This window comes from Perissodus microlepis, chromosome 23 (genome assembly GCF_051167445.1).
Source record: "Perissodus microlepis isolate ML-2025 ecotype Zambia chromosome 23, ASM5116744v1, whole genome shotgun sequence".
NCBI classification, from domain to species: Eukaryota; Metazoa; Chordata; class Actinopteri; order Cichliformes; family Cichlidae; genus Perissodus; species Perissodus microlepis.
This window is the reverse complement of record NC_140482.1, coordinates 23,346,209-23,357,660: the sequence shown is the minus strand read 5'-3', so window position 1 is coordinate 23,357,660 and position 11,452 is coordinate 23,346,209. Positions and strand designations below refer to the sequence as shown.

Here is an 11,452-nt window from a genome sequence, read left to right as displayed (position 1 = left end):
ACAGATTTGTCTTCAAACAATATCTTTCTACTCTCCAAACTGTAGATAAACTGTGCAAAGTGTTACTTTCTGAAGCGTGCTGACACACAACTTTTGCTTTTAAGGTGAACCTTCTCCCTTTCTGGTTTGTGCAGCACTATGTAAGTTTTACTATCAAAAACCTGCAGGCAACCATTGAAGTCTGCTATAGCAACCAAAGCAATTACTGGAGCTTTTTGATGCAGCACCAAACACGATTTCACCCAGTGAGAGCTAGAAACATCCAGAAAATGCTTGCCAACCAGTTGGAGAATACACTTGGTTGTATCATGTCCAATATGGCGGACAACTCTTGAGCAATGTGTTCATAACGTAACATGAGAAACCTCAATAGAGAAAAGAGCTGTTTGTGTACCAGGCTGTAAACCTGTTTGCTTCGGCTGTAAAGCTAGACAGTTGTACATGGAGTCTATGGGCACTGACTGATTTTTGGAGCCATCTGACATAGAGGAAGTGTAGAGTTGGCTGTTTTTTATTTTTATTTTGCAGGCCTTGATGTTTCTGTTTCCTACACATTTATACCAAAAAGCTTGCATCATCACAAATTCCTGGGCATAAGGTTTGAACCACTATCACTGGTTGTGGGAGGGGCAAAAATTCACCAGTAACTGGAAAACATTTGGTCTGCTAGGACTTTCGTTCTCACTGAAAAGTAGTGCACCATAATCCATGGCCATCAATCCTGTCATAGATTATTTTTTAATCTATTTCAGTTACAAAGTTAAATCCTTAAGATCCACATTTTTTTTCCTCACACATGTGTAGAACTCTCTGATTTCCCTCAGTGACCAACACTAGTATTTACATTTCATTCATTTTTCTGTTATTTGTTCTTTGAAAATAAGATGTTGTTTTTGTTCATACAGAAATTTCTTGCAGATGTATTTGCGCAAATATATTCACTTGAGTGAACAGACTGAAAATCCAAACCGAGGACAATTTAATATGCACCTTTTTCCTCCACAGTCTTTGTACACATTGGGATCTCCACATTTCTTTCTTGGTATCCAGATGATGTTCAAGAAGAGGATGTTGAGTTAAAGTCACGTGTTGTGCTCGAACGTGCTCCTCTGCCACTCGCTCACACATGTGAGTCACCGTCTGAAGCCTCTCTGTGTTGTTTGGTTTTGAAGTCCTTCTGCTGTGATTTGGGGGAAAACGGGGAATTCTCTACATTCATCTATTCCTCTGGCACGTTGCACTTAAAAGCAGCAGAGCCCCATTAGCTGCTGCCCTCTTTTCTTTATTTTCTTTTTCCCCCTCTGCTGGATCTTTTCTGTCCAGCTGGCTCCCAACCAGAAGCTCCCGTTCCCTCCGAGACCTGTTTCAAACACTTTAAAAAAACAAAGATAGAAAGAGGGAAAGGACAACAGACAGAACAGAATTGAAGTCCTCAGCCTGCTTAATGATCACTCGCCTGTGATGTTCAAGGGCCCGTCTGGATTCGACTTCTGGTCTAAGAGTGTTTTTCAGTCAGATGCTGGAGTGTATTTGGGTAATCGGCCCTTTATGTTTCATTCAGATTTTATCTTTGCATAGATTCTGATCAAGATATATGACTTACACTCTTTTCTTGAGGATGGATTTTGGCTGTTTCTGCAGTTCTTACTGATCTTCCTGGTGAAATTACATTTAATCAATTTATTTGGATGCTTTGATGTGAAATTCTTTAAAACTATTTGAACTTTTTTAAAAATGTTGTGCATTACAAAAACCTCTCACAAGTTATGTTGCCTCTGAAATCAGAAATGTAGTTCTTTGACTAGTTAAATTACTAGTTAATTACTGAATAAAGCAACAAGGACAGTTTGTTCACATCTGACATTTTTTACTTAATGATTATAGTTTGAACAACAAAAGAATGAAAGAAAGAATGATGAGTCTTCTTTTAGGTTTAGTTGAATTTAGTGTTTTGTGTTGTGTGTATATCAACAAACACAACATTTTTTTAATAATTCATCTGTGGCAGCATAGGGACATGGAGGCTAGCAGAGTCCTGGGGTAGTCTCCATCATCTAGGTGGGGCCTTTCTGTGTGGAGTTCACATGTTCTCCTCGTATTTGCGTGGGTTCTATGTGGGTCCTTGACTTCCCCCCCAGTCCAAAATCAGGCACTTAGTGAGGTTAGATTTATTGGTGTTTCTAAATTGACCTAGGCGTGAATGTGAGTGTGAATGGTTCTGCATGTTTCTGTGTTGGCACTGTGACAGGCTGGCGACCTGTCCAGGGAGTAAGCCCTTGGTAGCTGGGATAGCCCTCTTGTGACCCTGAACTGGATAAATGGAAGAAAATGGATAATTCACCTGTTTAGATTGTATTGAAGCTTTGCTGGTGACACAGGCAACTCTAGCTGTTAGCTGTCAGCTAGGTTTCACCTCAGCTAACTGAAGTCACTGTACTAGACCATGTTTGCATTGATTTGTAATGAATTTAAACACATCATTATCATAGAGTAATTGTGTATAATCTATAAATTTTAACATTTTTATCCATTTTGGTGCAAGTTATAAAAGCGTCACACTGTGATATGATTCCTAGAACAACAACTTATGCTTTGTGCCCTGGAAACGTTGAATTAGGAAGTGTGTCATCAGTCATAGCAGCTAATTGGAAAAAGAAGGATAGAAGAAGAAAAATGAAGAAAATGTCCTTTTGCAAACACTGATAAAGTGTTGTTAAGGTTTTTTTTTTATATATTGCCGTAACTATCCATCCATAAACTCTGGACAGTTCACCAGACTGTCATGTCATAAATATTATCACAAATCTTCTTGAAATATTGTGATATAATTTGGAGGCTCTATCGGTCACGTCTAGTTGTTGGTCTGTTTTTGTTTGTTTTGTTGTGTGTGTGTGTGTGTGTGTGTGTGTGTTTGTGTGTGTGTGTGTTTTAACAAGAATCTGTCAGAATCTGACCTTTAAAACAGATTGTTGACAAAGTGAATCATGGTCTCAGACATCGGAGGACTTTGGAAAAAGACTAATATGTTTTTCAGTCCAGCGTCTGGACTTTAATTTTTTCAATATTCACAATTTTCTAACTTGTGCATTTACAATGACAAGTGAATTTACTGTTAAGTAGGTCTGTTAAGTTTTGACTTGCACATTTGTATTTTCACTTTCGAAATCTTTCCAAAGTGTTTTCTTTTTTATCATTTATAACAAGTAATACTCAACACGCCAGCTGGTATTGTGTGCCTCTCAGCAACATCACACACACTATAACCAGCTAATGTAACAAAGTGATCTCTACATAAAATCCTGTAGTCATGACTGAATCTCATAATCTGAGAGCTTGCTGCTATATCAGTGGCACAAACCCACCCATCAGAAAAACAGTGGCAGGTTGCTTGAAGTGCTTCTGACTCCCCTCACAGTCCCTGAAAAAAAGCTTCAAAAGTTACGCAAACCTAAACCATCCATTTCAGAATGGGTCAGGACATAAACCTGCAAAATGCATGTTTTTATCGAGCTTGGAGCTTCATATTATACATCCAGAAGAAATATCCAAACTGTAGGTTACTTTAATGAGCATGAAGTTGTTGATAAAAAGCAAAAACACACCTCTGGTGTGCCTTTGTATAAAGTCAGAAACCCTTAAAGCGTGCAGAAAAGCCTAACAAGCCATTCCCCTCCTGTCTTTGAGAAAACACTGAGATTCAGAAAAACAAACTCCCCAAACACACAGGCAGAAAAAATACCAAGATCACGCCCTCAATTATCGCAAGAAGAAATTCAGACCAGATGCACGCTGGGATTTGATCCACATCCAAACAACACGGCTGCTTTGGGTTGCAGAATCCTACAGGGGCCCATCAGAGGTCTCTGAAGACCCCAAGGTCTGACCTGAGGGCCGACTGAGACAACCCCATAAATTCCAAACTCACATCTCAGAGGAACTGATCAGACTGAGTGGAGATCAAACTGCTTCCTGCACAGAGAAGAAACACTGCAGTATCGACTTAGTTCAGGGGCCACATACAACCTATTTTGACCTCAAGGAGACAGCTCCAGTAAAAGCAGTGGAATACCCCATTAACTCTGATTTTCATTCACCCCAGCTCTATGATTTTGTTTTTGGGCTCTACTAGAGCAGCTTCCAAATATTCAGCTCATATTGGGCCTTTGGTTGCAGCCATTTAGTTCAATTCATTTCAGTTCAGTTCTTTGTTTTAGCTGCTTTAGCTCCTCCCTCTTCAAGGCAGCTTTCTTTTTTTATTGGCTGCCCCTCATGAGCTGGGTGCAGCATAACCAGATTTCAACATCAGTAACTTTGATGTAACTTTGGTTTTAAAGGTTTAAAAGTTAAAAAAAAAAAAACTTTTAAAAGTCTTAAATACAAATTTGTTAATATAATGTCTTAAAAAGGATTTAAAAAGATGTCTTAAATTCAATTTTGATGAGTGTTAAGTCTCCAGTAATGATAGTTTTGCCCCATGTCTGTGCTCTGTTTTCTTTTTCTAACTTGAAAGGCAACTTCTAATTCATATTTCAGTGTATTCATTCAAATAAATTGTCTGATTAAATGTTGAGCTAACATTAGCTTGAGTAATGTTGGATACGACGGTGACTCACTACTCCATCTGGTGGTTTAAAGTAATATTACATGACAGTGCATCACAGCTCTGTTTGAACAAAATAAGTTTCCACACATAAAATTCGCTTGTTACACGATGGTTAATGTCACTGATGGTCAGTCGCTAATGGACATTCTGGTTGCCTAGGTAATCCTATAGTCTATTTACCATATGTTATATGTTAGTCATCACTGTCCTTCATTTTCATTGGTATTGGCTTCAGTCACTTGCCTCATAGTTGGAAGCTTACTGCCAAAAGTTATTTCGCCCATTGTTAGTTCATGTCACCAAGTATCTTTCATATTTCACGATCTGCTGCTGTGATTTACTTCTTGTGTGGACGCCCCCTTTTGCTGACATAACTAAATTAACGCTTAAGAATTAACAACTTACCTCAGGGGGGTCAAAAATGTGGCCCAGGGTCCTGCTAAACAGTCCAACTTTGCTCGTGGGATTCCATTTCTACAACATTTATTGTTAATCTTTTTTGTGTGCATTTTAGTAAATTAACACAAAAATTCCGTTTTTTAATTTGATGACAATCCCGGATATTGAGCTGCCAGAGTTTTTCTGTAAATTTACATAGTTATTTCTTGAAGTTTAGGCCTGAACAGCCATCCTGATGGGCTTCTTTCATTTACTGCAACAGTATTTCTGTATACTGTAGAAATAAAATGTGAAGTCTGATATCTTTGCAGTGAAAAAGGAGAATTGTAAAGAGTTCATCTGTTGCTTTGTGTTATACAGGCTAAATTTACTTGTTACGGTCAAATTGGGCTGTATGTGCCCCACAGTGTGAATGTCACAGCTGTTGTTGTTTCACACTCTGTTGATAGTTTTAAATTGTTCTTTAGAAGCAGAAAAAGTAGACTTTCCTGTTCTTGCGTATGAACACGTGAAATGTAGAAGGTGCTAAAGGCGAGTGTTGCAGCAGAGTCAGGCTGCAGTGGATCCTGCTCTGTTAAATAATCATGATGAATAATGAAGGTGTGAGTCGGCCCTCCTGGGCGGACATTTAGTGTCAACTTGACAGCTCTCGGAGCAGCTCGGGGATGAGGGGGAGATGAAGTTGTCTCCATATTAAGCAGGCAGATTAGACCCGTTAAATGGAGGGCAGCGTGATGAGGGGCGGGACCAGGACCTCCGGGGTCTGCATCTCATCAGGTGAGACAGGGTGGTGGGGGGAGGCTCTGGCCCGCCTCCGCCGCACCTCACGTCTTCCACAAACTGGAACTGACCCCGCGCTTCTGCTAGCCTCCGCCGCAGCTCGGCCCGGCCCTTCCCATCATGCACAGGGGCTGCGTCAAGCTCCCATGAGCCTCGGCTCGCTCCCTGCCATCTGCCGTGATTTATAGAAAACGGCCGATGATTTATGGGCCAGTCATTTCACAATGAAGTTGTTCTCTTTCATTTGCGCGACCTCCCGACCCAGCCGCCACTCCCAGCCAGGTTGGGGAAATGCACGCTAATCATACACTATGAGGGCTTTTAAACAGGAGGAGCCGGGCGGGTGGAGGTGCAAACAGAGGGCCTTTAATCAAATTAATTTCCAGCAGCATGTGCATACTGATGAAACAGGCGGGCCTGAGAGATGCCAGTGCAACCGCTTCAAGGTCTGATGGCAGAAAGAAGACTCGGGCAGTCTCATCCCCACGCCTCGCTTTGATCCATGTATGAAATGCTCCGTTAGGAGCCAGTGATCCACGGGATGTGTTTAAATATTTATGCTGTGTCACCGTGGAGCTTGTAAACTAAAGAGTAAGGCCCCGTAGATCAGCTGTAACTACCAATATGACCCATCAGATCCAAAAACATCCACCTCAGAGGGGTTTCCATCTAAAGGGGGAGCTCAGTTGCAAAAATCTGTCTGTTTCTTTACCACTCTGACTGACTTTTCAGTCCATCAGGGATGCTCGAGGAGACGCCACATACAGTGACTACAGTACAAGCTGTGCTGAAGGGAATATAGAGGCAGATACCTTCTTAAACCCACTAGAGGAAAGGCTTAAAAAATCTTTACCAGACAGATCAAATTTAGAAATAGGAGTATTGAAAGTTTAGCCTGGCACTGACAGGAGGAGTCACTGGAGTAGGATATATTGGCTACCTCCTCAAAGCTGATGGTAGCCTCAGGTCTGTACTCTGAAAACTTAGGATTAAACCTAAAGTTAGCTCACTAAGGCTCAAATCCTGCTTCAGAGCTATGAAGACACAGACCTAACCTGCTGCAGAGCAGAAGAGCACACCTATTGACAAATCAGATCACTGGAAAATAGCATCACCGTCACTGGAAGATCCTTCAGAATACAGGAGACCGTTTGAAGCAGAAGTGTGAAACATGTTTTACTTTGCAGGCTACAAACAACAATGAGAAGTTCAATCTAAACACGATTTTAAAAAGCCGAAGCACAAAGTCAAAGACAAGCTTTTAAAAATATACCTCACAGTACAAAGTCTTATTTAATGATCATGCCACAAAAAAAAAAGACGAAGAACAGCCTGAGATATCTTCAGATGAACAGTAAATCTTACTTTTTACACATCTGACTCTGCTGCCATTACATGTTTGTTACAGTTCATAACAACAGTATTTTTATGTCTTCATGATTCCAACTGCTCATTGACATCTAGAAATATCTAAAACCTCCCAAACATTTTCACTCCAAAAGGAACAGAAATCGATTTCATTGAAATATTGGATGGATTTGATGAATTCCTCTGATCTTTCTCTAATGAGCATCAATAAGAAATAAAGATCCATGGGAGCAACTTTATTTCTTTGTTTTTATTTCTTCTGGCTGCAAAATTATTTCCAAACATTTTCATTGTTCTGTGAGCTTTAAAGCAGACTTCAGTCTAAAACAACACCTGAGCCTTGAAAGTGTTAGCTGATATAAAACCAGCATGTAGGCCTCCTTGAATTTGACTGTTTAGTTCTGCAGGGTTTGGAGCTGGAAGAACACGATTCAAACTGTGTAGCACGCCATAAGAAAACATCTCAGCAGCACCTGAATTTAACTGAATAAAAAACTATTTGATATGAACACACTCAGAGTTATTATAGATTTGAGAAGCTTTGACACCATGAGGGAGGTGGTTTGCTGGACTCATGAGGATCCTGCCTCATTTTACAAACACCTTACTGAAACAGAGAGCTGCTAAACTCACCACTCCTTATACCAATTATGCTTCATACAACTTCCAACGCAGAATGAAACCAGGTAGACAAGGTGAATATCAGCTGATATCAATGACGCTGTCAGTCCCTAACAATACAGACTAACAAAAGTGAAAAGTCTCAAACCAGAACTGAGGGATCCTCCTCCTTTGGGAGAAAATGAAGCTGAGCTCCACAGTGGCCTCACAAACAGCAACATGGGGATTTTTATTTAAAGAGTGAGAAAAGGGGAGCAAAGAAAATAATTCCAAAATAAAGCCAACATGTGCTGCACAGTGAAGCTGAAATAAACTCTCAGAGTGAAACACTGACGCAGCTCTGATGAGCTGAATAATCACTAATCAAACACACACACGAGTTTAAATGGTTCAAATAAAGCACAGCAGCAGAGACAGAGCTGCCCTGGCTCAGAGCGCCCTCTGTTGGATTTTCACTCAAAGTGCTGTATTTACATTTACAGCTGTCTTAATGCAGGCTGAACATCAGAGAGGAAAAATAATGAAAAATAATGAATCAAAACTTAAGTACCCAAACCAAAACTTTACATGTGCATCATGAACGAGTCACAGGGATGAGAAGGAAAAAGGACGAGTTGAAGGTGTTAGTAGGATGTCATTATCTTCTGATCAATTATCTCAATCTGCTCCAAAAAACCAAAACAAACAAAAAAAGAACTTCTTACAAATGTATTTATGACTTGCATCTCTCTGAAGGTTTACAATGGCTAATTCTGAAGTGAGCCATTGTAAACCTGAAGTGAAGTGAAGACTGAAGCTCTGGAGCTGATCATCATCAAAGAAACGATCAAACAAGATGATAGAAGTTCTGATATTTATTCATTTCATTGTGAACAAGTGTGTTGTACATGTTAAAACAATAGAACGGTTTCTCCATCCTGTTTTTGATATTTCACACCAGGTGAATGAAAATAATGAAATTTTAACATTTGTACTCATGTCCATGGACGGTATATGCTTTAATATCTGTGCCTTTAAACATTAAAAGGAAAGAAAAGGAGAGTTTCTATTTACACAGACTGGACTTCCTTCCTCAAATGGATAATTTTCTTAAACTTGGGAACAGTTTCAAAGCAGGAATCAACTAAAGCTCAGCTTGTTCTGCAGCTTCTGACCGAATCTTGTGGTCTTCATCAGGTGCATTTTGCTGGGTTATGTTATTAGGACTTCTTCTCTGGCTTGGCTTAAACTTTGATTGATCCACATTCCCCATGGAAAAAGATTTGACTGACTGATTGACAGGACATATGATCAGAGGTGCAGAGTTATCATCATCATCATTGACCCCGGGACAGAAGAATGGGTAGAGTTTCCCGGTGAAGGAGCAGCCAGTAAAGGAGTAGACAAGAACTGCGTGATCTACATCATAAAAGGAGACCAGACCCTCCTCATAATCCACAAACACCCCCACCTTCTCAGGATAAGACTGAAGCAGGAGACGGACTTCAGGATCCTCAAGAGCCACACAAATGTTTTCATATACTCCTACAGTCCAGTAACCTTTCTCAGGACTCGGTATGATTTCTTGTTTCCTGTTGACTGATTCTCTGACTACTCCTAAAGCCCATTCAGTCTTTTCTTTAACCTGAACTTCAAAATAAAATCTGCCTGACGAGAGACTCTGCTTTCCTAAAACTACGAGCTCTTCAGAAAATCTCTTTGGGTTGTCTGGAAGATCATTCTCCTCTTCACCGCAGTGTACTTGTTTTCCATCATCAGACAGGATGAGATGGTGATTTACTGTATCAGGATCAAGAGTCACATCCACTGCATACTGCTGAACCCTCTTCAGCTCAGCATCAAAGAACTTCTTCATGTCTTTTCTGAGTGTCTCCTTCAGCTGATCCACGGCTCTCACCACAGCTCTCACCACAGTCCCCTCATATGATGGTGGATGGATACTGACCTCTGTCCAGTCCTTGGTGGTTGGAGCAGCTTTCAGGGATGAGAAGCTTTGGAGGAGGTGGAGGTGATCTTTAGAGCGTGAGAGCTGCTCCACCTCAGAGCTTCTCTTCATCAGCTCAGAGATTTCCTGTTCCAGATCTTTGATGAAACCTTCAGCCTGTTTCTCTGTTGTTTCCTGTTTCTCTTCAATCTCCTTTATGAGCTCGTTCAGGCTTCTGTCAACAGACTCCTTCAGAGCAGTGAAGACCTGAACACCTTCTGCTTTCTCTCTGTTTGCAGCATCTTTACTCATCTTCACTGACTCTTTGATCTCCTGAATCTTCAGTCGTCTCTTCTGGATCATCTGTTCAATTTCAGTCTCAGTCTTCCCCAGTTCTGCTTTCTTTACTTCACATTCTTCTCTCAGAGGAACAAACTTATGAGTCTTGTGGTCAAAAACAGAGCAGAGCATGCAGACACATGTCTGATCGGTCTTACAGAACAGCTCCAGAGGTTTATCGTGCTTCATACACATCCTGCCTTCCAGGTTCTCCTCAGGATCGATCAGTTGATGTCTTTTCAACCGTGAAGCTGTCAAATGAGGCTCCAGGTGAGTCTGACAGTAGGAGGCCAGACACACCAGGCAGGACTTCATAGCCTTCAGTTTGGTTCCAGTGCAGATGTCACAGGGAACTTCTCCTGGATTGGCAGCTTGTTGCTCTGAGCTGCTGCTGCTGACTTTCTGCTGAGCTTCACGTCTGAACTGAGAAACCATGTCAGAAATGAAAGTCTTGATATGCAGTTCAGGTCTGGTCTCAAACACCTTTTTACACAAAGGACACTGACACCTCTCACTGATATCCCAGTGTTGATTGATGCAGTTTTTGCAGAAGTTGTGTCCACATGGTGTGGAGACTGGATCAGTGAAGACATCCAGACAGATGGAGCACAGAAACTGATCTTCAGATAGAAGACAGCTGGCAGCAGACATGTCTGCACTCTGAACAAGAAAGAAAAGAAAATTCGTTCATATTTAAATTTATTAATTCACATAACACTACACTTACATTTTTCTTTCTTTAAATATAGGATTTACAGGCTTTTGGTTTAGAATTAATTAACTCATACAATCACATAATACTGTATTCTAAAATAAGTTTGCACATTTTAGTTTTTACTGTTATATTTATGATTTAATCTTTCTGCGTTTTCTGAGTAACCTTAGTGGCAGTTGCTCCCAGACCCTTGGTTGATGAGCTAAGAGGTGGAATAGGGGCGGAGCAAGCATATACGGAGACCTGCAAATTGGGTCATACCACAACTCTGGATCAATTTGTTATGTTAGTTTCAATAAGGTTTTGTGTTTTCTACCTCTTTTTGTGTGTGCACTATTTAAGTTTTGTTTAGTTATTGAGTTAGTAGAATTGTTTGTTGTCAGCTTTTGAATAGTGTTCTGTTACTTTGACCTCTTTTACGGGCCCAAGATTTAGATTTTGCTGTATAATTTAACCCAAGGGCGTAGATTTGGCATGGACGGAAGGGACATGTCCCCACCAATATCCAGCGATTATTGAATTGTCCCCACCAATAATTTGATCTCTTCGAGTAAAGAAAAACAAACCCGACAGAAAGAAAAAAAATGATCTGTCAACGTCTCATTCACCCAGCGGTGCAGAAAGAGTTAAATTACGTACTCTACTGGAGTCCTACCTCATGTGACAAATATGGCCAATGTGATTGGCTGTGCCTTTCAGGGAG

General features: G+C 40.7%; 1 protein-coding gene across 1 annotated transcript; it reads right to left on the bottom strand.

The window, feature by feature from the left end:
• Positions 1-8,894: 8,894 nt before the first annotated feature.
• Positions 8,895-10,694, bottom strand: LOC146361484 (E3 ubiquitin-protein ligase TRIM21-like). Its single transcript, XM_084921553.1, has one exon. The coding sequence runs from the start codon at positions 10,683-10,685 to the stop codon at positions 8,895-8,897; it is 1,791 nt and encodes a 596-aa protein (XP_084777679.1). The 5' UTR covers positions 10,686-10,694.
• Between the last annotated feature and the right edge of the window lie 758 nt (positions 10,695-11,452).